Below are 27,340 nucleotides of genomic sequence, written 5' to 3'. Positions count from 1 at the left end.
GATGCGGAGCGGGGCCGCTCGCTCCGCGGGTGCGGACAGGGGGAGGGTGCGGAGCGGGGCTGCTCGCTCCGCGGGTGCGGGCACATTGAGGGTGCGGAGCGGGGCCGCTCGCTCCGCGGGTGCGGGCACACGGAGGGTGCGGAGCGGGGCCGCTCTCTCCGCGGGTGCGGGCACACGGAGGGTGCGGAGCGGGGCCGCTCGCTCCGCGGGTGCGGGCACGGGGAGGATGCGGAGCGGGGCCGCTCTCTCCGCGGGTGCGGGCACATTGAGGGTGCGGAGCGGGGCCGCTCGCTCCGCGGGTGCGGTGGCCGCGGAGCCCCCCGCGCACCTGCCCGGAGCGTTTGGGAGCAGCGGAGGCTGGGAGTCAATACCTGCCCGCACGGAATTGCGAAGCGGAGCTGCGGGAGCGGGGCAGCAGCGCTGCTGGGAGCTTTCGCGGGAGGCAAGAGCCGGTGTGCCAGTCCCCGAGTATCCCATTTTCTGATTTCCAACGTCCTGGAACAGTTCCTGCCTCTTAACCGTCCGTGCGGACTGAGAGTGGTCGCATACTCTCAAGCAAAAGGAAGCAGGAGCATTTAGACAGCAGAGTTCAATCGGGATGTGATTTTTCTCGATGTAAGGTGTCTTTACTTTTTCTTTTTACAAGCGTTTTTGTATAGGGAAAAGTCTTCGGGCTTTTTTTTTCCTCCCAAATAACACGCTAGAAATGCATTTTGCCGTAGAGCGAGGAGTGCTGACATGGGAAGCATCCTACGCCCCTGTTAGAATTCATGGCTAAAGTGGGTACTTCAGCTCAGCAGCAAACCCGTCACTGTTTGCATTCACACGCGAAGTTCTACCCTGCTTTAAGGGGAGTATTTGGTGCGTTAGTCAGGGCTGAGGATCACCACCATCACGATTGCCATGTTTTCATCTTTAAGCATTCTACAATGACAGGTTTGGTTACAGATTTCACTGTCCAGGTTAGCACAATCAAGGTCATGCACCAAAACTGTGAGCATAGATAATTGCCGTGCTCAAGGTGCCGTAGCAGAAACTCTGGCATCCTTCTGCTGACCCCGTGCTTTGCTGAATGTTTATGTATGAGCCGAGGCAGCTTAATAAGGAGCGCTAGAGAACTTTCTGGGTATGGATTTGTTTAGGGCAGTGAGCAAGGTACAAGTGCTTAGAGGGTTTTAGGCAACTGCTGCTGAGTAATTGAAACCTTTTTGGAGCTGGAGGGCTCAAGGAAAGAGTAGCTATCTGCAGGCAGTGCTAGTGAGAGCTCACAGCTATTAAATATATTCTACAAAAAATAATTCCCTGCATATGATTCGAATACAGTAAATATATGCAATTTCAGCTGAAAGAGAAAGGAAGAAATAAATAATTAGGAGCCTGGAAAGGCAGGTGGTTGGGGTTGTTAAGTACCTTTTGCAGTCTTAACAGTGCCAGTGTGAAACGAAGCAATAGCCAGAAAGCTGAAGGTAGGTTCTGCACAGAGAATGCCAAATGTGTCAGTGGTGTTACTGCAGTGCTTAAAGCAGGAACATAGCACCAATTAGCATGATTATTTAAAAAGGAGAGAAAAAGGAGGGGGTGGGCAGGGGACGGGGAGAGCCTGGCTCCTTGCAGTTCCATCCTTGTGGTGTTCTTCCCCAGGCTCTGCATTGACGTCACAATGACACGGTGAAGCTGAAGGCAGGAGCTGGGAACACTTCTGCTGCACTTTTGATAATTGAGGGAGTTTGCCACCACTGTGTTCCTTCCAGCATGGCCAAAAGTGCAGAAGTGAAGCTGGCGATCTTCGGTCGAGCCGGCGTGGGCAAATCAGGTACGTTTGACTTATGATTTTTTCTTCTGCTTGTCTTCAGGTAACTTTTTGCTCCCTCAGTGCAGATAAACTCTTAATAAAAAAGGATATCTCTGACCTTCTTGTCAGGGAGATTGGGATCAGGCCAGGAATTCTCTCTTCTTTGGCTTTTCATGCTGTTATCTCTAGATTCTACCAAATAGAAGTACTTTTATCACTTTTTAAGAAAAAGTCCGACAATAAACAACACCAAAACAAACTTCCCAACCCAAATCAAACCCACTTCTCATGGAGTGGGTGGAAACATTATTCTTCGTGGTGGAACAGAATTAGTAATATTCAATTTGTATCTTCTTAGCTTGTGCTTGATGAAGGCGGGGAATATTATGCTGCCTATCCTCTGTTAAATATCAGATGATTTCTTTAACAGTTGTAATTCTGGCTGATTTCCACAGGAGATTTTAGACTCAGCAACTCAAGGTTTTGTTCTCAATGCTCTCCTGGATTTACATGTTTACCAGCAATCTAAGGCAGCACCTTGTGTAAAGTTTGTATTTGTAGAGATCTTTTGAGAAATAAACATAGTCTGTCGATTTCATATGGTAGAGACACAAGGGGGAGGCATAAATGTTAAAAATCCATTCCTACAGAAGCTTTTCCTCTGGTGAGAAGAGGAGCAGAGCGTGAGGCTTGCAATCTCTCTCGGGTAGTTCAGGGATGTTGCATTAACCTCACAGCTCCACGACCACTCTAAGAAGTCCTTGCACCACAGGGATGAGGAAATGAGGAGACTGAGCCTAATCATGCTCCTGTGGCACTTTGGAAACTAAGATACTGTTTCTTTTAGAAAAAAAATCTGCACAAGAGAAGGCAGGAGATAGGATGTCCTGGTAAGAGCATTAAGCCAGACTCAGCTGCCATCAACCAGCTCCAGTTCCCCAAAGTGACTTTTATGTTACACATGCCAAGGTTCTGTCCTATAAAAGCATTACAGTTTCAGTAACTTGGGAATGGGTTGTTCATAAAAGCACATTTACCCTGAAGGTATTTTAGCAGAACACTATCAGTGAAGTAGTTCTGTCAGCTATCAGGACAAAAGGCATATGTGAGGCAGAAGTTCTTTGAGATTATACTGCTTATTCAAAGGCAATGAAGATTAAATTCCACCTTTTTGAATAGAATGCCTGAGGGAATGCTGATAATACACTGGGATAAGTTTAAACTCTTCCTTCTTCCCTGCTGCCTTTACCCCATCCCCTCTTTTGTGTTCATATTTCACTGTCCTACCTAAGTTTCGCAACTTCAGTGGTTCCCCTTTTGGTTTATCTTACATTCAGTTGATGGTTTCTGTGGTTTTCCAGTCTTTCAGCTGGATTCAAAATAATGTAAGAGAACATTGAAATATTTGCAGGAAAACAAACACTAAAAGAGTCCCCCCCTCCCTGGTATTCTTAATAGTTTGAGAGCTTATATTTAAAAAATACAAAACTACCTTTGAAGTGCTCTGTTAAAATGCTACACCAGCACAGGATCAGCAAAAGCCTTTTTTGCCTATTGTATCCTTGTTGTAGACTTTCATATATACTAGGGTAGTATAATTAGTAAAAATGTTTTCCTGTAGCCCTGGAAATGGGTGAGAGACAGAAGAAACAGAAAGCCAATAAAAACATCCTAGTCCTTCAAAGTCTTCCTCCTCTCTCCTTTTTTCCCTTTGAGATGCAAGGAAATATTACATAAAATAATGAATGAGGTCCCCTCTTTTGACTATGCCCATATTTGCCAATCTATGTGGAAGTGAAGGCACAAATAAGAGGGCAGCACAACAGGGTGAATTTAATGGGGCAGAAAGGCCATAGAGCACTATCAGCTACCTGAACAGAGCAGCAACTGTGCCTTCCAGAACCTCCAGCTTGCTTATGAAAACCCCTCTTGTACATTCCCATAAAAGGATCCAGTTTCAACAGCTTGGCTAACTGCAGAGAAATAAGTGTGTGTGTGTGTGTGTGTGTGTGAGGGGGGTGGTGTCTGAAAATACCTATTTGTCTGTAGCCAACAGCAACAACAGTGGGAGCTGTGGAAGTGCTGTTTGTTACACCTTTGCTAGAAACAGAGCTGGACACAAAGCAGCCTCCAGATAGCTGGGTCTGGTGGGCAGTACCCTGCTGGAATAGTGTTGATAGAGTGTTTTCTGGTGTTACCACATCATGCCCTATCCCTGCGGCCAGTTTGTCATGTGTTGTGGGGACAGGATCCTGTGGTCAGAGCTTGCTGGAGCAGACTTGGCCAGACAGCTGGAAGATAAGCCAGACTCCAGAAGCAAGAGCACAAGGCAGAATGCTGGAGCACACAAGCAATGAAAAGGAGACTTTGGGTGATAAATAAGGCCACTGTAATTGCCAGAAAGTCATGCCAAAATATGGTCACTGGCTTGCTTTCCTGGCTCATCTTCATTGCTGAGGAAGAGCCAGGCATTAGGTTCTTAATCTGTAAGTGGCTGAAGCACCTGACAGCGTCTGTGGAGATCCAGACACACTCTGCAATGTCCTGGAGAGGCTCCTCTCCCACTGCCTGACCCAGACCTTGGGCCAGTGAGTCAAAGCAGCTGTGCAGAAAGAAGTTTTGTGCTCCAGGACGTGTGGAGAGCCAAAGCTGTCCCTCAGGCACTACAGAAGCTGTTGGACCTGTTAGCATTACTGAGAGCTGAGGAAAATCCCAGTCTCACCATTAATACCAGGTTTTTAAGGATGAAAGACACCCTGTTCTACAAAGCAGTCCCTTCCAAGGCTCTCCCAAATGTGAGGTGGGAAACCAGAACACTGCTCACAAATCTGAGTAGTGATAGCATCTCTGTTACTAGAGATATCTCAAAATATACTCACTGAGCAGTGATAACATCTCTATCGAAAGAGATATCTCAAATTTTGAGATATCTCAAGAGATTTAACAAAAGAGTTAAATCCAGGGAAAACCAAATGTTTCTTTCTTTGCACTTTCTTGCTGCTTATCAAGTTTCCACGGGTCAAAGGTTTAAAAAGGTTTAAAAAACAAACAGGGGGCAAAGCTAATGTGAGTGCCAGCTTTTCACTGTTCTCCTTCCTTGCCTTGTCTCCTCCTGCCTGCTGGAGAAGACCAGCAGAATGGCTAATCAACTCACCTATCCTGTTTTGCCTTTTTACTTAATGAGACCTAAACCTTTCAGATAGGAAAAGAAGAGCAAATCGGCTCAGAAGGAGGCACACAGGAGTTTCCCCAGACCAGAGTTACGCTGAGTAATGGCCAAACTCACCAGGTACAAGCATCCCAAGCTGCTCTTGTACAGTGCACTAGGTGCTCCTCCATTCACCCTGTTCTTACTGTATAAAAGCTGCATAAACATTGTTTTAAAGCAGCTGAAAAAAGCCAGATGAGGAGCTCTGCCTGAGCCAAGGAGCACTTTGCAGCTGCTTCACTTGGGAAGAGGAGGAAGTGCTCTGTGGGTGGGAAGGGACATTGCTAAGACCTGCTAGAGATAACAGGGCTGTACCTCCTAATTTGGGCTGGAGTCAAGCAGCACTGAGGAGGGGAGAGAGTTTTAGAGTCTTTTTCTTTACGGCCAAGAGGAGCTTGGATGGAGCGGAGAATTAAAGTTGAAGTGAATTACTTAAACACTGCTGTTTAAATTGTTCTTTCACTGAATCCTACAGCTTCATTCCTATGGTAACAAAACTGAGGATTTCCTAAATAGCTCCTTTTAAAACTACAGTCATAGCAATTAATAAAGACTTAAAGTCCTTGTTCTTCCATGTCACCACAAGACACAGTATGTGCCTAGAAATCTGAAGAGGAGTGAAAATGTATGAACCAGGAGGAGAAAAACAGGGCATGTACTGGATAACACTGCATGGCTGATGCTCTTCCAACTCATAACTCAGTTGACTATGAATGCTTAAAATACCTCTGCTTAGGAGCCTTTATATTTTGGCCAAAAAAGAGACAATGTCCAGCTGCAGCATGTGCTATCCAACATGTCTTGTTGGTGTGGGTGTGCCAGGCTGAGCACTACTGAAGATTTCCCCCAGATAAATGTATCAGCCCCTAAGCAAACCAGTGCCTGTGTGATCAGATATGTGGGATGGAGGGCTGTTGTCCCATTTTGATCCAGCAACAGCTTGGATTCTTCCATTTGGGCAAAAGGGTGACCAGAAAAGTGATTTCAGTGAGTGTCACCTCACAAAGAGCCTGTGCCCTCACAGAAATTAAGATCTCGGCAACTCCAATCATTTTAGAGTCACAGTTGGGAAACTCCTGAGCAGACCAATATTTCTGTTGGCTTATGGTATTTTCCTATGTCTAAGCCAGGATGGGGGAACATAACTGGGAGAAAGATACCTGATTTTGAAAGTTTCTACAGAAAAATTCAAGTAGCAGCCAAACCAGAGAGTCCTTCAACAAATCTGTGTTTTGTTTTCATTATTTGGGGATATGTCTGAAACACACTACCAGGGATCACTTCCCAATTGCAAGGTCTGGGCATGTGGGAAATAGAACTGCATTCATCGTCACCCCACCCCCCATTCAAAAAACCCTGTGGGTTACTGGGAAAGAAGCCCAAAGTGATTTTTCTACTTCACAAATCCCTGCTCATATATTTTCCCCCACCAGTTGCATTTCAGGGACTTCTGCAGAGGAAACATGAGTTATTAAGGAGTGATTAGTTATCAAGCTCACAGCTCTGCTAGTAAGGCAGGGAAAGCTGCCACAAGATCTTCAAAGTCCAAGCTGTACCAACTGATGTATGGATTACTGTAATAAGGTGCCTCTGAAATCCAGAAATGTGGGTGGAAAGAAACTGGATTTTCTGTTGTGGGTTTTGTTTTGGGTTTTTTTTTTTTTTTTACTTACACTAGTGTAGTAGGTCAATTATATTTTTTTTTGCCTTTGTTCTTAGGAATGGAAATGACAACCAGATGCTTAAGTGATTATTCAGTGATCATGTTTAACACCCACTATATTAATTTTACTATTTTGCAAAATTTTTTAAAAAAGCTATTTTGTACTATTTTGCTGAAAATACTCATAAAACACTCCACATTTTTACATTCTCTGGTTTTACACTTTTCAACCAGCTCCAGCTTCTCTGAAGAGACTGTGCATGTATGTGTATAAGTCATAACAGTAATTAGGTGACTAACTTTAAGATTATTTCTTCTCCAACAAGAATACAAATGTGTCCCCCTGGAGCAAGTAATATTGCAAGCAAACAGTTGCATTGAAATGACCTTCCCAAGCTCCTGTTCAGTGAATAATGTTGATGCCCATTTAGAGAGTGAGCCCCAGGTTAATGAATTGGTGAAATAAGTTGCATTGTGGCTTTAGCACACAATCTCTTTAGCCAACAGCCTTTCTCAAAACTGCACTTGTTGATCTTGTCATGCTAGAACTAAAGAGAAGGAACACCAGGAACCTGGGCTAGACATGCAAACATTTGCTCTGCTTGTGTCTGTTACCTCCTCCCTTTCCTCTGCTTGTTTGCCCATCCATGGGTCACTATAGCCCTGCCCTTGCTGCAGTGGAAACCATTCATGCTCTGCTCGACATTTGATCCTCCTTCTGGCTAACCATGAAATCATAAAATGCAGAATTTCTCTAACCAAATGCCAACGCTGTTCATTCAAGCATAGCTGCCTCCCCTGTTCCATCTCATTTAACTACATCTGACACCAGCTCTACCTGTATCCCCTCTGAGCAGCTGGTGGCAGCTGTTGGAGCTAAGACTAGTCCTGCTGTTCTTCTTTTTTTGTTGTTTAGGTTGGGCTAAATATAGCCTGCTGTTTGATTACTGAGGAAGGAATGCTAGGATTCAAGATTTATGCATGCAGCACAAATTTTTCCCTCGCCCTGTGCCCAGCCACCCCCTGCAGCTCTTGCCTTGATAAGATAGCTGCCCTTCCCCCTTGTCTCCTGCAGTTTTGCCAAAGGCAACTGCAAAGCTTCCTCATGGAGTTCCAGGAATGGTTTGTCTGGTTATGGTAAAGGTTTGCACTGTTTGGTTCAGTCTGCTGCTCCCCAGCAGGGCACAGAATGCAGGTCCTTTCAGAAACAGCAAGGTTTTTAATCATCCACAAACTTGTTGCTACCTCCCTGATGTCTGAAGTCCCTTTTCCTTGCACATACATTTCTTGCCTTGTTTCTTCTCAGCTGTCACCCTCCCCTTTCCCCCTGCCAGTTCCCTAGAATTGTGTATATTCCCTAAAGCCTGCATATGGTGAAATGGCTTTGTACTTTACAGGAAGGCTCTGTATTTACAGTTCCTTTCTCATCCTCCTCACTCTGGGCTTCCTCCCATCTCTGTTTCTCATCCCCAGCTCCATCTTTGCCCACACTGTCAGCGCACTGTGCATCATCAAATGCTCAGGGCATGAGATCCAGGTGAACTAATCCTGGCAGCAGTGGTGTGATGCAGCAGAGAACAGTCACTCTGAAGTGGTTCCTACTGGAACTGATCCTGGAAACCATTCCTTGGTGTGGATTTGGAGGATGTTGGCTGTTCCAGGCAGTCATTGCCTGAAGCCAGCTTTGCACAGGTTAGAAAGGAAAGCAGTCTATGTCTGTACATAGCTAGTCTTGGTCATAGAACTGGGTAAAATTACCTATTTTGGCTTTGTGGCAGAGCAGGAGAAACAAGCTATGTCTGTATTTCTCCAAAAACCTCTTTTCTTGGATTTACTTTTGTGCCGCCCTTGAGCCTTTTATATTTACAGCACCCAAAAATAAATATGTTAGGTGTATGAAAAACTGACACTGCCCTGAAGTAGGAGGATCAATGGAATGCTTTAGGCTCTAGCTGAGCCCTGGGTACAGGGCTGTGATTATCTGCTGGTGACTGAAGGTGTTTGTACCCTCTCACCACACTCCTGGCAGGCACTCCCAACGCTCTGGTGAGCAGGAGAGACAAAGAATTGCTCTGAGGTGGCGAGGGAACTGTGGCATCCTCATCCATTTGCTGCTTTCTTTCCAAGTCTGGGTTTGCTCAGTGTTACTGGCAGCCTTTTATACACCCCCTGCTGCAGAGGCAATTCCAGCTTTGGGCAGGAACACCCCTCAGCTTCCCTTCCCTCTCCACAGGCAGTTTGAGGGATGCTGCTGGAGCTCCCCACTGGCACCTAGAGTTATGGAACTCCCACCTCACACATCCCCACCTGGCCTGCTGTTTTTGAGCCCACACTTCTTTCCATTCACCTCAGATCAAACCAGCCCCTCCTGTTTTCATTGACTCCTACCTCTTCCTGGAGACAGGAAAACAGCTGAGGGAGGTGCATCTGTTTCTGTAGCCTTTTCAGAATTCTGAATGGGAAAAGTCCTTTTTTATGGCTGTTTCCCACCAGGTAGAGCATTCACGCTGCTGGAGTCAGTCTGCAGCTGTTACAGCTTCTGATGGATTTGCCATGTAGGTGTTGGGAAGTGCCATATGTTATGGCAGTGATGCTGTAGATAACTCATATTCTCTGCATCCAGCATGAAAAGATGAATGGCAAGAGAAGCATGAAGCCCTGGGGAAGGAAGTAGTAGATATATTAAACATATGTGCAGCTTTAAAATGTCATAGAAATTGGCTGGAGCCTCCAGCTGCCTTTCCAGAAATGTTAGACAGTAGTCTGCTCGCAGGAAAACGAGGGAATATGTTGAAAACATCCAGCCTGGCTTTGAAAGCACACAGAGCTGCTGACATTCCTGGGTTGTTCTGCTGCCTCTGGGGTCAGCAGCAGAGAAGCTGCAGGAAAGCCAGAGCAGAGGCCTGGGGCAGAGGCAGTGGCGTGTTACCACAGGGGAATGTTTGGATAAGTGGCTTGGGAAGTTTTCAGGCTGGAAGGGTGCAGTAGGCAGTGCACAGGATGCATTCTGCCAGGGAGGGAAGTTCTTGAGCAGCACTGAGGCTTTCCCAAGGGCTGTGGGAGCAATGGCCACCAGCACGGCCCTCCTGCAAGGCAGGCCTCAAGGGGCCAGAATGGGAGCTGAGGGGAAGGAAAGGGGAGCCTGGCAGTCCCAAATCACCCAGGGAACTGGGACTTGGGCATTGCCAAAGCTCCTTTCCATGACTTCTCCTCGGGGCCAGGGCTGCTGAGATGCAGCCTGATGGATGGCTCCCAGGCTGGCAGCATCTGAGAACCAGCCCCTGTCAGCCCTCGTCCTTTATGGCTCTTCCACTGACACTCATTATTGACAGCAAAATAAAGCACAGAAGCAACACTTATTTTCATTAAAAACATATTTGGCAATCCTGTCTTTCACTGCTTCCCCAGCAGGGCTTAATTTCATTTTGACCCACAGGACCACAAGCACAAAAGGAGCTTGTCTTTACTTCCTTTCTGCCCTTCATGTGGCTATGTTTTCCATCCAAGTCTCAGTCTGACTATATTATAGTCTATCATAGATTTGCACAACCCTACTCTAGAGGGCTGCTTTTGTCAGCAGCTCATCCCTGTGCCTGCCCTGGGAAACAAAAATCCCACTCCCCAGAGCAGTGGAAGCCAGTTAGACAGAGCTGTCAACCATGATCTCTGCCTGACCTACCCAGAGGAGCTTTACAAGTGAGAACTTCAAAAGTGTAAGAAGATCAGAGTGAGCTATTTCTTTTTTCACTGCAGAATAAACTGAAAATTATTGAAGAGTCACCACAGAAAAATGCAGTATTAGACCCATGGGTGGCAGAGAAAACACACAAACAAAAAGTCCCCACCAAACCCCACACTACAAAATGTTGGACATGGGAGTATGGGTGCCAAACCAAACACCTTGTTAGCCAACCTCAGCAGCAGAATACCAAGCACTGTGATACCAAGCACTGCTGCTTAACCCAGATGGATTCCTGTGGTTATGTGCACTGGAGTTGGTTCTCCTCCAGGCTGATTTCCAGCATGAACTAATTGAATAGTGATCCATAATATGTCTTGGTCAGTTGGGACTATTTCCAGGCAAAAGTTTCAAAAAATTTATCTCCAATTAAAGAAAATTTGACCTTTATCTATGTGGACCATGATAGGTCTCAAGATATTACAGTAAACTGTGTCTTGGACAATCAAACATTCATATACTAATCTTCATTCTCCCATGGTAATCTTAAATAATAACACCTCACACAAGAATACTCTTTTGTTAGTATTCTGTGTAATTAAACCAGTCTAGTTCCCACCACCCACCACTGTGTATCCCCAGCATCACTTTGGTAATTTCTTGGCAAATTTTGTTTGCACTTTCTGACCCGGCATGTGAAATAACCAAGCCTGTCTCATGAAAACAAACTACCTCTATTTTAAACACACTCAGTATGACTGTTTTCTTCATTAATTGCTATTTGGGATCTAGCATGAAAGAGGCCCCTGAGATTTAACTCAGTACCACTGTGGTGGAATTTCACATAGTGTTCAGTGCAGACTGGGAGGAGTTTGGGAACCTGTACTATAAGAAATACTTCTATAGTTTGGACAGGTCTTACATATGATTCTGCAGACTTCTACGACTCCACAGAAAAAAAAAAATCACACTATTTCCACTCTTTGCTGCTTGAAAATCCAAGATATATTGGATTCTAAACTAAGAAAGGAACCAAGAACTTTGCCTGTTCTGTTCGGAATAAAGCCCCAAAATATATAGGATTTTCTTTATTTAGTTTTCATGAAGAAGCCTAATTAAAGTTGCCTTTTTCCTAAGCAGCTATGATGTATATTTATGTGTAAAATCACATGCAGGTACTGATGTTCATGGCACAATAAGTATCAGCTGTGGAGCAGGATAATTTGGCATCCTGGTAAAGATGAGGCAAGAGACAGACCGTGGAAAATGCAGAAGAACCTTTTAGCAGTTTTTTAAATTCTAACATTTTACAGATATGAAAAGTATCATGGTTTGCCTGCAGGTCTTCACACCCAGCTGGACAAAGTTTCAGTATTAGTAAGACTAACTCCATGCTCAGTATCATATAGCTCACCTCACATTAGGCCTGTACCAAAAGGACTTTTCATTCACCTAAAATAATGTTGCATGGCTCATTTTGTAGAATTTCTTTGATGGCTAAACATTTACTAAATGGTGCCCTTCTAGTAAGCTGTGAAAATATTAATATCATCCAGTCTGAGGAACTTTGTTTGCACATCAGAGCTCTGGAAGTATTATTTTCTGTTCCCTGTGCCACAGCACAGACAGGGACTGGCTGCAAATAGAAGTAAGGGACTCAACAGAAGGGAATGACCTTCACAGCTGAGTTAAAACAGCACATTGCCACCTTAGACCCTACCTCTAGTTCTGCACAAGAGGTGGCTTGCAGGCATGTTCAGAAAGGCAAGGAAAATACAATGACCAACAGCAGGAGTTGGAACAGGGCTTAGGGAAGCATGCTCATGACAAAAGTACCTTCAAGCTTGGTTGTAGGCTTATTTTCTTTCATTCCTATTAACACTGTTGCTCTTGGTGAAAGTTCAAATGCTTTTGTTATGGATAATTCAGCAGAGGATGGAAAAAAGGCTTCAGTTCCAAGCATGAGCAATCTGACATCATGAGTGAGAGGTACCAGGCCATTGTGCAATTCCAGGACCTCTCTGTTCATTTCAGCAGGTGACTCTTCAGAAGTCAGGGCTCTACAGTCCTGGGACATTCCAAAGGTATATTCAGAACACTTTGAACCTGCTGGTGGCAAAAATGCTCTCAGATCTCAGACTGTTCTCAGGAAAAGGTTTGCAGGCCAGTCACAAACAGGGAATGCTCAGGGTGACTCCCAGAGTGCTGAACCACTGAGAATAGTTCTGCACCTGGGTCACTTGGTAAGTGACCTGTTGCACCCCTGCAGTTTCTGAGGAGACTTAAGGATGTTTTTAATCTTGCTCTTTTATTTGGAGAACAAAATGAATGTGGTGGGCTCGGTTTGGGTTTTTTCCAGTATGAGTATTGACCTGTAGAAAAACTTACGTTGCTGAAGCTTGGAGCTCAGAGTAGCATCCTCTAGGTCCCAGTTGGGTTGCAGGCTTTCTGAGGAGCAAGGGATATGCCAGAGAAACTCACAAAACAGCCTAGAAAAGTGCATGAATGCATGGAGGTGCTGGGTCATATGGAATGGAGACTGTCTCTGCATAATGACTGTCCCACCTCCACTTTATCCCTGTACCTCTCAGCACAACATCACAGCCACTGCTTCTAAAAAAATAAAAATTGTACCATTAGAACAAGTGCTATTCACCCCCTTGCTGTAGGAGGCCACCCATGTCTCCAGAAGCTAAATCACAGCAGCTCCCTCAGCCCATGCATTTGAAAAAAACCCTAAATATTGTCACACAGGTGGTGCACACTTCAGTATCAGACAACCCTGGAGCCTGGACTGTCTACACTATTGTACCCTGCAGCCAGTGCAGGGTTTTCTGCCCTGCTGCTCTCAGCAGTGAAGAACCTGTCCAATTCTAGGTGCCTCATGAACACCTAAAGGTTTTATTCCTCATTAAATAATTTCCCCAGTGACAAACATTTTATGTCCTTTATTGCAAGGGGGTCAGAGAACAGGACTGCAATAACCCTTCCTAACTTAAAATATATGATCTTGTTGACCATGAGTATATTAAATTAAGAATCTTTCCCTGGTGCTTAGTGTATTTTTAATTCCTCTTGAGCTAAAACCCTGCTATAGTCATGATCCTCTCCTCTGGGCCACTTCCCTTTTTTTTAGTAGTGTTTGTATTTTATAGATCTGCTTATTCCTACACAATAAGCACATGGAGCCCTCTCTTCATTTGATGAGGCAGGTGATCTTCATAACACTGTTATGAAATCTTAAGATTCAATATTAAGTATTTAAGGAATATATATATATATAATTTTCTGTATTGGTTTTATTTAACATATAACTTTATGGCACTAGGTGGAAAGTATTCACCGAGTCAATGTTTGGACTGCACTGCAGGGATGTTAATGAGAACATCCAAATTTTATGCTTTTGAACTCATTAAAATGAACAGCACAATTTGTGCAGCAGTGGCTTATTTGCAAGAACAGAGATTAACAGGAGCACACAGAAGAGCAGAATACAGATGCATTTTTTTTCTCATGGAGATCAGAACAAAAATGCATAGCTTTCCAGTGACCCATGTTAACAGGAATATTTTTACCTCTGAACAAGGTGTAAGATTTAAAAACACACTGGCAAATGGAGAGCTTGCACAGAGGAAATCTGCACATATCAAAGAGGAAATGTAGAAGCAGTCAGATTTAGAAAGACAAACCTTAAGCTAACACTGTTGGAAGATGAAAAAGCAAAGTCACAGAAGATGAACTTCAGTTACAAGTCTTCAAAACTAGATGGAAATTTCAAGGGATTATTTGCAAAGCTAATACAGAACATTAGTTATGGAAAATTAAAGATTAATTCAAGGCTCCACAAAATGCTAGACTAAATAACCTTGTGCAGTGTCCTGAACAAATGCTGTGGCCCTCACAGATAGGAGGAGGTTGACATATGAAAATAAATGAAAAAGGCTGTGTTTATTTCTGTGGGCTTGGGAGCAGGGCCACCAGGAGCAGGATCAGTCATGCCATGGACCATGGCCCACTCTGCCTCCTCCCAGGGGGAAAGAGGATGTCTGGGTGGCCCCACAACCAATGCTAGCAGATTCCCAAAAAGCATTTCCCAAAATCCCCAAAAGTATATTCCCAAATATAATGAACTGAAAGACAAAACACAGTTTAGAAGCAAGCAAAACCACAGGCCCAGGAAAAGCATGTGTGCTGTTTCCTCAGGCATAGGTGCCGCATTGTTTTGCATTCAAAATTTGGAGCACTTCCTATAAATTCTCTAAAAACACATCTGAAAAAGTTATAGTTCACACTTTTTTTCCACTCTTGCCTTGCTGCAGCACTAGAGTTTATATAGCACAGCACTAACACACCCTTGCAGCAGCATTGATTCACTAACTGAGGACACACTGAACAAAACCACAAAGGAACTGACCAATTCCAGCTCAATCTAGATGCTGACTCCTTGGACCAAGGAGTCTTCCTGCTGTCTGAATGATTCAAACTGCCCCTATCAGCATGGTATATTTTTCAGTCACATAAATACAGGCTTACCACAGCCTTGTGTCTTCATCTTCTAGATACAAGCACTCAAAAAAAAAAAAAAGGTTTCCTATCACAGGACAGCAAGAAAATGCCCACAGTCATGAGATTTTCTATTCAGTAGCAGTGTGGTACTTATACATGAGCCTGGCTTGGACTGCTCAGAGGAGGAAAAAAAAAAGAAAAAAAGAAAAAAAAAGGGGTGATTTGCTAAGAGCTTTGGTAATTAAAATAATGGGGAGACAATGGTAATGACTAGCACAGGACATGTCAGGATCATAGGTCCTAAACCAGGAGCTATTTAGCTCTGCTGTCTCTAAATGAAGACCTAAGTAAAGTCAGTGGGTTCCTGCATTTCTTTCTCTGACAGAGATGAGTGTCATCTGTCAGGATACACCTCAGTTTTCAGTTGAGACTTCACTGAAAGCAAAATTTCTTAATGTAGCCTTAAATAGTGTTAGGGTAGTACCAGCACCCTCCTCAGTTTCTTAGGACATTGCTTAGGTTTAACTCTTCAGTCCTGACATTTCCATCCTGGGTGTCTGCTCCAGGCTGCTTTTTTTACTGGAAGGTGTCTGCAGAAGCAATACAGACATTTCTAAGAACAAGGTTAGGAAAACAAAAAATAGCTGTGTGTCTGTGTTAAAAAATATTCTTGTATCAGCTTTGCCCAGGTGTTCTAGTATTATCAGTCCCCAAAGCAGGAACACAAAACATAGCAAGAGTGGGGTCAGGATGTCAGCAAGGGTATTTTTTTCTTTGCCTCTGAAAGTGTACCTGTTTTTGATAGCAAACCAATGCCTCTGGAAGTTCCAAGCTGTGTGTCACATGCTGCAGGTAGAAGTTAAATTTTCCTCACAAAGATATTCTAGCCTTAGATATAGGACACTTTCTTTTCAAGAAGCTGTGTAGTGAAAAAAAATAAAATTGAGCCCAGACTCTCTGAAGAAGTAATGAAATACATGGGAGACAAAAGCCCCAAGAAATGAAGAGCAAATAGCAATTTAGGATTAAGTTTGCCTTTCCATTAGCTTATCTGAAACAGATTTGTCTTGGCAAGCAGCTCTGGAAGCTAAAAAAAATGCAGCTCCCAGCATCAGAGATTAGTGGCAAAGTCTTAGTTGCTTTACCTCATCTCTGCACATCACTGTGAAACTTGCTATTCTCTGTGCTTGGGCTTTGATGGAGCTTTTTACACTCTGCATCTTTTCTCCATCCAGTGCAACTACAAGTAAGGGTACCATCAGGGTATAATTTTTCCTTTCTATTTTATCTACCGTCCTAACAGAGGCTGTTCCAGAAGAGTTAGTTTTTCATCCACTTCAAGTGAAGGTTAGGTGCTTGCTTTATTTTGATTTCTTTTTTCTTTTTTTTTTTTTTTTTCTTTTTAGTGCCAGGCTGGAATACTATGTTCAAGTCAGGACAGTGAGCAGCTTGGGAAACAATGATAATACCCTCAGTATATTATATATATATATATATGTAATATATAGTGTATAGATATACCATGCAGCAGTAGCCCCAGAAACCACTGTCAGTGCATCACATTAATTTGGGTGCTCACCTTACTTCTAGATGTTTTCTTAGCCAAATGCTTTTAAGATTTTTAAAACAATCAGGGATCCCAATGCCTTCCCAAGGTCCAGCACTTGCAGAGCAGTGGGGAGGCTTTTCTTTATGCTCAGACTCCAGCTGAGGCTGCCCCAAACCATGAGCACGGGGCACTCCAGGCACTGGCATTTACATCAGCCCAGCAGGACACTGCTGTTTAGCTTGGCTGGAACTTTATAGCCTGTTTTACTGTAGCAGTGTGATAAATATTTTCAATACATGTCCTCTGACGGATTTGCTGGCGCCTCACTTAGATTAGGGGTGGAAAGTGTGGTGTTTTTGGGGTCCCCAGATAGAGGAAGGATGAATCTGACTCCATGTTCTTAGAAGGCTAATTTATTATTTTATGATGTTATATTAAAGAATGCTATACTAAAGAATAGAGAAAGGATACAGACAGAAGGCTAAAAAGATAATAATGAAAACTCCTGACTCCTTCCAGAGCCTTGACACAGCTTGACTGTGATTGGTCATTAAGTAAAAACAATTCACATGAAACCAATGAAACAAGCAGCTGTTGGTAAATAACATCCAAACACATTCCAAAGCAGCAAAACACAGGAGAAGCAAATCAGATAATTATTGTTTTCCTTTTTCTCTGAGGCTTCTCAGCTTCCCAGGAGAAGAATGCTGGACAAAGATTTTTCAGAAAATATGACAGTATCTCCCTGTCAAAGCTCAACACATTTACCACCAACACAGGCCCCATTTACCACCATTAGTGCAGTTTTCACCCGGAAATTTATATTAAAAAATGCATTTACACTGTGGGGATATAGCATAGATGAGTGTTATTTGCATGCAGTAATGACACAAAACTGACATGAGGTTTTTTTTGTGTTACCCAAAGTCAGAGCCTTATACACAACTTGATAATTGTCTCTTCTGCTGTGTTTTCCCCACAAAGCAACAAGTGAATATATAAGTGCTCTGCAGTTCGCCTGATGCTGAAACAAGCTGTAGGGGAAATAATTCATTTAAGGACAACTACAATTTAATCTTCTCTTAGAAAGCGAGTTTCATGCAATTTTTCTTTATAAAGTACTTCCTCTGCCCTTCCCCTCCAGCTCCCTCCACTTTCTACTTCAGCGCTGCAATACTGAAGCAAACTGTTTGAACAGCAAATTTTTCACCTTGTCCAGAATTGCCATGATGAAAAATTTGTTATCCCAGTGAGAATAAGTCAAATTTAAATTTTGCAGAATCCTAAAACTCTGGGAGTATGTCCACATTTGGACTTTGGTTTGTGCGTTACTAAGAGAAAAGCAGGAAAAAAAAAAAAAACCAAGAAAAAGTTTGGGTTGGTAAGTAGTCCTATATGTCATGACATTCCCATTAAACTGTACCTTGTTTGCTTAAGCCCTAAGTCTCTGGAACTTAAAACTTTTAAAGGCTATTTATAGGGCAGCATCACCAGCCTGTGCAAGTGTTAAGTTAATCAGTCTGACTGTTGCCTGGTGCATCTGCTGGGTTAAACAAAACACCCCTTCAGCATTTGTCCCTGTGCACAGGAGTTTAGGGTCTGAAATTCCCTGGTCTTTCCTAGACTCTCTGTGCTGTTACAAAGGAGGTTTTTATGGATTCCCACTGCCTCCCCTTGGTATCTTTTTATTTCCTGTTCCCTTCAAGTTATTCCTTTGCTGAAGAACAGTGGGAAGGGGATCTTACAGCTCTCTGCCATTCCTGGGAACACATCCTGCCACACTTCTCCTGCTCAAACCTTTGCTTTGCAGAAGCTCCATTGATTCATCATTTCCCCTGTGGCTTGCAGGAGCATGAAATTAGTACTTTTATTAATCTAAGGCATATTAATTTTATACCTCTAGCAAGTCATAAAAGTCTGATCTTTAGCAAATATACAGGAAATGTCTACAGATTTAGAATGTCACGTTATTTTTCTCTTTCTTTAGAAAAGCTTTCCCTCAACATATTTCCATATTTTTGTGTATGAAATAGATACAGGTGATTTTGAGAAGAGCTTGAGCCTTTTTGAGCAGTGGGGCTTAAAATCTGTTTAGAAAGGAAGAAAAAGTTATCTGCTTTACTAGTTTGATAGAGTATTTAGTAATTTTCATCCTATAATATAGGCAGAGAACACCTCCATGCATTTTTGAATCTCTTAGGGAATCAGAGGAGATTTGTGGTGTCATTCATACCAGTCCTCCTGAATGTTCCAAGCTACTCCCAGTGAATTTTAACTGCTACAGAGAAGAGTTTCAATATGAATGCAAATGCAAGGATCATGTTTATGTGCACAGAGAAAATGAATGACAGTTCTGAAGTCCACGTGTGTTTACACCAACAGTTAATTAGCAGCCAGAAAAAATGCATATATTTCAATATTTAACCTCAAAGTCAGGCTGGTGTAAAGGTCTGAAGTAACATTACAATGCTCTCTAGTAACTGCTTCTCAAGATGAACCACAATGAGCTGTTGTTGACAGCAAGAGACCTTGGTACTAGCTTTCCAGGATCTGTTCTTAATTCTGCTTAATTCTGGTATTTATTATATAAACTTGAAAAATCTTTGATCAGTTTGGAGTTATTTACCACCTCCTGCTGAGACACAAGGAGGAGGTTTTATTAAGCTCAGAGAAATGCTTAAAGTCATTGTCCTGGGGCAGCTATAGAGGTACAAAGTGTGGATGACAGAGAAAATCTCCTGGGAATAGAATACAAGAAGGGGAAGGTGGAAAGGAATTCCTGCACTCCTGTTTCAGCTATTGAGATTCTTCTATTTGTGTGTGAGTTTCAGAACACACCTGCATAATATCTTCAAACTTCTCTGCATAATCACTGTGGCTGAACACACATCCATCCCCATGGGCTTTCAAACAAAAAAACAAACACTGAGATTCTCACAGTGTCTGCTGCCATCAGTCAGGGCTGCAGAAAAGGCAGCAAATGTCAAAAAAACATTGCAGTTAAGTCATGAGAAATGACAATACTTTTGTGACTAAAGAAGACTGCATCTGGCTCTCAGCCATCTGGATGATTTTATATGCACTCAGCTCCACAAATCAAAAAGCTTCTTGAGTTAACCTATTCCAAAGGTCTCCCTTAAAGAAAACCAGCACTTAAAGTCCCAGCATAGGTATTAAAACCAAACAAAATTGGCATAAAATGACTGTTTTTCTGACATAGGACTCCTTTCACCACAGTCACAGCACTATTGGGTAGATCTGAAGGCTAAACTGATGAATTGTCTCTTAAATGTAGAAAGATCTGCAGCAGGTTGAGCACACAAAGCAATGCCAGTGAAATGGAGAGCAAAATCTGGGCAGTTGCATCTCTTTCACTGCGATTCTTAAGCTACTGGCTTATGTTTCATTCTGCTTCTGCCTGGCTGCTGTCTTTGGCAAGGGCAGTTTATCTGGAAGGCACAGTTCTGTGCTGGCTGGGCCATCCATAAGGTGTTCTTTTCCTTTGGAAGCAAGGGTGTTCAGCCCTCATAAAAGAAGATAACACACAAACATGCTTATTCAGAAGTGAAATAATATTTCAAGCTAGAGCTATTCAAAGTGTTACAAGTTTGTGGTTTTAGGGTTGTGCTGTTTTGGGGTTTTTTGTGGGTTTTTTTTTTGTTCATTTTGGAGTTTTGGGGGGTTTATCTTTTTTTTTAAACAGTTACCCAGATTCCTAGGTAAAAAAACCTTATCTGTCTGTAGCCAAGCAGCAGAAAGATCTGTCTCACTGGAAAAAAATACTTCAGGCTACACCACTGTGCTTTAAAACACCCTTATCAAAACCCCCTTTAGGACCACAGTGTTCTTCAAAGGAGCTCTACCAACCTGAGCACTCAGAATTTATAATTTTAAGTCAGTTAAAAGGGACATGAAGCCTCTGAAGAAGAAGGTGTGCAGCCACTTGTGCCCCAGCCCAGGGTGGTTTACTCTGAGGACATCCTTTGCCTGTGTCCCTGTGTGCCAAAGGGGCACAGCTAGGCAGGAGATTATCCAGACTAAGAGTCCAATGATGCACTTTCCAAGTTCCATGATGCTTTACATGTTGCCACCAGGATGGCTCTAAGTCCCACATCTCCCAGTGGGGGCTCCAAACTGGGAAATAATCTGAGGGTTCTCCCCCTCCTTGTGTGGTCTTGGCAAGTCACAGTCATCCTGTACCTCAATTTATCCCTGTCCCTGAAGAACACAGCACCTTTTAATTTCCTGCTTCCTCTTTAATTATGGCAGGATCCAGCAAGCCCCAGCAGAGATTAGAGGGTTGGCTAGAAGGCAAACAAAGGATGTGCAGAAATCAGCTGATGTTTGTGTAGCAGCGAGTGCCTTGTTTGCAGTGCACCATATGGATGCAAAGTTTTATGTCTGGCATAATCCTACAAGCAGATGCCTGAAGAAGCAACTGCTCATCTGAGGTTTTTCCTGGAGGAACCTCCCATTTCCTCTATGCCACAACCTCCTCCTTCTCTGACTGTGGCATTCACATTCTCTGAACAGGATTCCTTCAACCCAGGGTTTTTCTGCTGGCAAGCTGAAAGGCAGCCAGAGGCCTCAGAGAAAAGAAAAACAATTCTTATCTCATTTGCTTCTCCTGTGTTGTGCTCACATGTGCAACATGTTTGGAGATTGTTTACCCCCAAGTGATTGTTTCATTGGATTCTGGTGTAAGTTGTTTTCACTCTTTGGCCAATCAGCACCAAGCTGTGCCAGGGCTCTGGAGAGAGTCAGGAATTTTCATTATTATCATCTTTTTAGCATTCAGTAAGTACCTTTTCTGTATTCTTTAGTACAGTATTCTTTAATGCAATATAGTATAGTAAAGTAATAAATTAGCCTTCTGACAACATGGAATCAGTTGCATCATTCTTCCCTTCCACAGGGCTCACTGTGAATTTACAATATCTGACATATGGAAGTTAAATGTAGTTATGACTCAGGGGAAGTGTTTCTCCTTAAATTTAAAGAACTTTCCCTGAACGTCCTTTCTGTGAGGGGTTTTCTTTGTCATGTTTCTTAGAAACCACTTGCAGAGTTTCCATGCTTCTACAGACTGTGTTTTAGATGTAGCAGAAAGCCATTTGCTTGTACTAATGTTATGATTTTGCTGATCATCAGGCTTCAAATAAAATCTTGAATAGCCCAGCAGAAGATTTCTGTTCTCCCACTTTTCAATCTGCAGGAAACACTGTGGAAGATGCAAGGCAGCCCTCAAGGGAGGCAAACTTCTTTATTTGGGAAAGACTACCCAAACAGCACCTAGGACAAAGTAAATGATGTAGTGCCTACCTGAGCTAGTTTGAGGTACCTATGCCTACCTGTGATGTAGTTGTCATTCAGGAGTAGATGTCTTTGAAAACCAATTGCTTGAATTCAAATTGTGTATCTGTCAGGCTTCTTGTATAACCTTAGGTCAGTCACTTCAACTCTAGTGTAATTGCTAGACTAGAAGTTTACTTCAAAAAAGCCTGTGAGGAATAAATCCTTTTAGGCCTTTAAAAAATTGAATGCCACATCAGTGAGAAGCTTCACACGTCAGTTTGTGTTGCAATTGTGCAAAAACAGTTGGGAGCAGATGAGATTTCTTTTGTGGATACCTTCTTGGCCTCTACATTATTTTTATCTCAATCTATTTTAATGTTAAAATAAATTTCTTGTAAAAGAACGAGACCATAAAGATCATGTCTAAGAAAAACATTTGGGGGTGTGAATATGCAAAATGCCCATTTCCCAGGGGAGAAAAAGCCATCAATGAGAATATTTTAAGCTAAGGAGTTTGTATTTTCACCTGTACCTTCCCTTTCTTGTCCTAACATCTCTAGCAGTATCTTCAAAGTCCAGTGTCTTGTCCATTCACTGGACATCCAGCAGAACATGGAATCTCCTCAAGGACATGAGGATTCAAGGAGCCTTCAGTTCTGGGTTCTCCTGCTTGATTACCCAGACTCCACAACTTAGGTGCCTCCACTCTGTCCTACAGAGCAAATCCCTGCTCCTGCATTTCATCCCATCTCATTTAAACACTACCCCCACGTCCCCAAACTTTTGATACCTGACCCAGGAATACCCCAGGACTCTTCTGAAAAGCAAAAGGCATGTTGTCTTCCAACAGAAGTAGAAGAAAATTCTGCTCTTTTTGTGGTGAGGGGCAGGCTCATACTCTTGCTTTAAAAAGACTGGAGGTTATAAAATGTTTCTTAATGGAATGTAGGAGACTCAGCGAGTTGGTTCAAAGAAAATGTTTTTCCTCTCAGTCCATTTTAAACCCTCTCCCTATGTTTTTCCCATTGGCACTGAAGCACTCATCTGAAATAGCTCTTCCTTGTAGAAACTTCTGTCCCACAGAACATCTTCACGCAATATCCCAGTGGTACTTATTAGTCCTTAAATGTGTACCTGGTGCCCTTTTCCTGTGGAAACCAGGAGGGCTGAGGCACTAAACCTGCCAGCAAACATCATGGTGCAGTAAGAATTAAGGATGCTTCCCCTCAAGAACCAAGACTACAGACAGCCACCTAGTCAGAAGTCAATTCAAAGCAAGAAATAAAGAGCATGCTACTCCTCCTGTAAGTGTGAAAATTTACTATTAACAAATACAGACACCCTGCTCCATACAGTTTACTTAGGACAGCCTAAGCCAGGTGAGAAATTTAAATATGCTGCCCATGACAAAGGGCCTTTCTGCAGTATTTCTGCCTGCATACAAAGGGACTTTGCAGCTGTAGGTGTGTCAGAGAACATGTGCAGAATTTGGTCTGCTGTGGGCAAAGATGAGCAAGCAGAGCCTTAGAAGTACACTGAACCTAATTAATCTTCAGCACATTGCAATGACAGGCAGCTCTGAGGTGAGCGCAACCTGCAAGGAGCTGTCCTGCAAAGAACATTCCCAGAGAACAAGGAAGTTTCTCTGAAATAGAGAGAGAGTGTTAATTTGAAGCCTAATGACTATCCCAGAATACTCTGCATAGCTGTCCTGATTTCAAGCCTAGTATTTTATAATTTAGTTGAATTCCTTTTCAGGTATTTGTCCTTGCTCAAAAATGCATCTCCAAGAGCTCAATGTTTCATTTCCCACATCAGGGATTCAGAATAAACCACAAGCTTACTATGTTGCCTGTGTGGTATCAAATGGCTTTTGGAAATGTCTATTTGAAGTTTCACATCCTGGTTTATAAGCCACCATGATCATATTCCCTGTCTGAAGGGGCTTCAGTACCTTACACAACTTCTCCTACAAGTTCTGCAACAAGATTTGCAGAGTTAAGATAATGAAGCAAAGTTTTTGGTAGCTAGAGCTCAGGACTATAGAATGGCACACTAAATGCCTCATTGGGACAGGCTTTGTATCTTCAGGGAGTTCGTTTGCTGCTAAACCCTAAAGGTTGTCCATGTTTTCTAGGTAGCATGTGGTGTTTATGTGCAAGGATCAAATACAGCACCAGCAGCTACCAGAGAGTTACCAGATCCCATAGTACTTACACAGGCATACAAGGAAAGCAGGATTATCAGATCCTGGAAAAACTTGGGCTTGTTGTGTATCCCATAGAAACAGCATAACATTTTTCTTGGAGAGGGGCCACTCACAAATGAGTCAAGCCAAAAATCTATGAAAACAGCAGAGAAATCACTGACTAGTTCAGGCCCAAACGCTGAACCTTCAGTGCAGAAAATTTTCTGCCTAGGAAGGTTTCTTGGTGCTTTCCATTGACTGCAGTCAGGCACCACCTTTCTTTTCATGGCATCAGGTCAGTCACATCCCTTTAAAACACAGTTTTTCCTAGGACCTGCATGTTTTTAAGGTCAGACAAGCCAAGGCCAATCTCTGGTAAGGGCTGCATCTCTTCACCTGGGAGTCTTCTTGCCTTCCTTCACTTGCTGAGTTCCTAAACTCACTTCTCACATTAGCAGAGTGACCACTGACACTGCAATGAAAGCCACACCAATCCAGGCACAGACTACACAAAGACATGTAGGACATGACTGAATTTTTCTTTTCCCTGCATATTTCCCTTTCTGCTCATCATTTTCTGGTCTTGCTTTCCTCTGCCCAGCTTGGAACCTCCTTTTCATCCGCCCTCACCTCTCACTTTCTAAGACCTCACTGCTGTGCTTGGCACTTCCCTGGGCCCTGTCCAGCACACAGGAACAGATGGCACAGCCTGGCTAGCCCCAGAGAGAAAAGACAAAAACCTGTTGCCTTGCTATATCAGTGCTGCAGCTCTGATGCCTGGTGAAGTGTGAGCTAAAAAACCTCATTCCCTGCCTTGTGGCTCCTAGGAGAAAGCTGATGATTTAAATGTATCCTTCAACACAGCTGACAATTTTTGGACAAGTCCTTTCTCAAAGCACAGAGCCCAGTAGGGGAAGCATTCTCACAAAGCACTTCGAGGTGATCCATAGCATGGGAATGCACCCATGGTCTCCAGTGTAGGAAATAAAGTGACCTCTTCCATCAGCTGAACCAAACTAAGATTAACAAAATAATCAAGGCAACAAAAGAAAAGCTGCTGAAGGCCCACAAGCTCATGAACACACACCATAATGAATTAGGAAAATTTACATCATCTCAAGGGTTTTTTGACTACCTTATACAGATCAGCTTCTATTTGCCATAACCCAGGTGGCGTGGTTGAAGCTGAATACAAGTTAGATCCCATCAGATATTTGCCATCCTTTGCAACACCCAGAGTTGGGCCAATGGTCCTTGGGGTCCCTTCTGTGATTGATGATGAGAGGAAACCTTGTCATAAATTGGATTCTCAGCTCGTTCTCCAAAGCATGTAGAAAAGACATTGTGAAACAAATCATAAAAGGCTCTTTGGAGCTTTGGGTATGAATAAAATAAGTTAAGAGCTGAGCTAAATAAATGATAGAAAATGCCTGACTCACATGGTGGGAGGAGCCTTTGAAGTGGGGAAAAACCCCCCAAAGATCTGCTCCCATGCTGTTCAGACAGGCATTCACATCAGCCTTGTCTGCTGTCATGTAAAAGGAGGGCTGTGAGTGGGGAGTCTGACTGCCAACCTCAACACATGGCCCTCACAGGGTGCTCTGAGCTGCTCTCCCATCTCCAGACAAGAAACATGTGCTGAATTTAACACCTCTACCCTCAACTTGGTCACAGTTTGCATGTAGGAAGCAATCAATGTATAGCTCTGTTACAAAATTGACACTTTCTGCATAGAAGCCATATTTCAACAGCAGTTTTCTTATTCAGCTGAGTTCAAATGGGCTCCTTTGCTTAATTTAGACAAAATATAGAAAAATAAATATTTCTAGCCCAGAAGCTGACCATGAATCTCTAAATTTTACAAACGCCCTTTAAGCTCTACAAGTATTTCATGTTCACATACATTTTGAGCTGCAGGACAAGCATATCTTCTAAAACTTACTGCAAGTGTAAAAACCAAATATGCAACCCCTGTAACACCACTCACTCCTGCTTCACAACAAAAAAACCCCAAAGCCCTCCAAGAAATCAATATTATTGCCCTACTAAAAGGAAAAACACAGGAGCAGCTATAGAAGGTGAACTTAGCTGTGCTCATAAGCAGAGACCACTAATTAAAAACAAAATTGGTGATATTTTATCTCTTCCCACATCAGAAGGACGAATACAGGACTGTTCACAGAAATGGGCTCATAGTCTCACTGGCCCCAGTTAAGGATTTATTAGAGTCACACTCCCACAATTTAAAATGGGGCACTCAAGTAATGCAGAGTTAGTATTTGAAAGGGATAGGTGTGAATTAAAGCTTGAGAGTAGATTTTCCAGACAAAGCATCTAATCCCATAGCTTTTATGACACAGCTGTATGAAAGGTATTAGCAACGAGGTCCATGCCTAGAGATACACAATGACCTGATGTCCTCTCTGAAACTCACTATTAACAGCAGTATCTTGATTCTTTAAGTGGGCACCAAGCAGTGGGCACTCACAGCTCTCCCCTCTCCCATCTCCAGCTCCTTGACCCAGGATAAAATTCCCTAGTGAGACCAGCAGGAGTAGATTTTTGGAGTTTTACAAAAGGCCTGTTATTTTCTGCACAGCCTGATTCCAGCTCCACAAGTTAACTGTAAACTAATTTTCTTACTTAAATAAGTCATGGTTCATTTTTTGCCTCTGTTTAAAATTTTATGCAGGATGAAATGTTAAAGCTGACAAGCTTGAAATGAAATATCAGAACATTCCTTGACCTTGTCATCACCATTGCGTTTTGCTCTTCTGAGCAATGAAAATATTTTATTTAAAAACCAGCATATTCCCATGAAACTTGTTGATTTTCATGAATTGGAATTTTCCAGAAGGGGAAAAAAAAAAAAAAGAAAGAAAATAGTTAGCTGGAAATTTTTCAAGTAGCTCTCTACACAAGAAATGCAAAACAGAAAAATTGCCCCAGCCAGTCCAGTTTGAATTCCCCAAGAGCTTCTGATTTGCTCCTTTGACTGTGGCCAGAAGACAGAGCCTTCCCTGAATTCCCTGCTGCAAAACTGTATAATGTGAAACAGTTCTCGCTGCTTTTTGGATTGCTTTACACTCTCATAAATCCACAAGTGTGTTACATTAGTGGAACTGATGTAAGCACTGGGAAGACATGAAAAACCCTATTTGGTATCCAGACACAAAATCACAAAATTTGCTCCAGGAACATCCACAAACGGTCACTGCTTTCTGTGCAGGATGCTTACCTTTGTTGTGTAGCTCCATCCCATCCTGCTGAGGGCACATCCCTGTCCCCAAAGAGCATCTTTGCTAAACTTAGACTGCCCTAAGTACCCTAGGAGTCTCAGTTGAAAGGGAGTGCTGCAATCAGCTGATCTCCATCACCTAGCCCCCAATTAGCCACAGACTGCTGCTGGTTTTGGGTTTCCTTTTTCTACCTCTGTTGAGGTTGGGATTGAAGGCACTTG

The 27,340-nt window shown here is 43.0% G+C and overlaps 1 protein-coding gene and 1 long non-coding RNA gene across 2 annotated transcripts in view; one reads left to right on the top strand and one right to left on the bottom strand.

Annotated features, from left to right (window-relative positions):
• Nucleotides 1–292: 292 nt before the first annotated feature.
• Nucleotides 293–27,263, bottom strand: LOC135301109 (uncharacterized). The gene is made up of 4 exons (XR_010362840.1): nucleotides 27,119–27,263; nucleotides 9,052–9,321; nucleotides 1,411–3,161; nucleotides 293–843 (listed from the first exon to the last, which is right to left on the bottom strand). It is a non-coding gene; the product is annotated as an uncharacterized LOC135301109 (long non-coding RNA).
• The window catches only part of RERG (RAS like estrogen regulated growth inhibitor), a 95,138-nt gene continuing 69,476 nt past the window's right edge, over nucleotides 1,679–27,340 (top strand). The window contains exon 1 of the mRNA XM_064421363.1: nucleotides 1,679–1,813. Within this exon, the coding sequence (XP_064277433.1) occupies nucleotides 1,753–1,813 (61 nt within the window). The 5' untranslated portion in view covers nucleotides 1,679–1,752. The remainder of the gene's footprint in view (nucleotides 1,814–27,340) is intronic.

The sequence above is a fragment of the Passer domesticus genome, chromosome 5 (assembly GCF_036417665.1).
Source record: "Passer domesticus isolate bPasDom1 chromosome 5, bPasDom1.hap1, whole genome shotgun sequence".
NCBI lineage: Eukaryota > Metazoa > Chordata > Aves > Passeriformes > Passeridae > Passer > Passer domesticus.
This window is presented reverse-complemented; position numbering and strand designations above follow the sequence as displayed.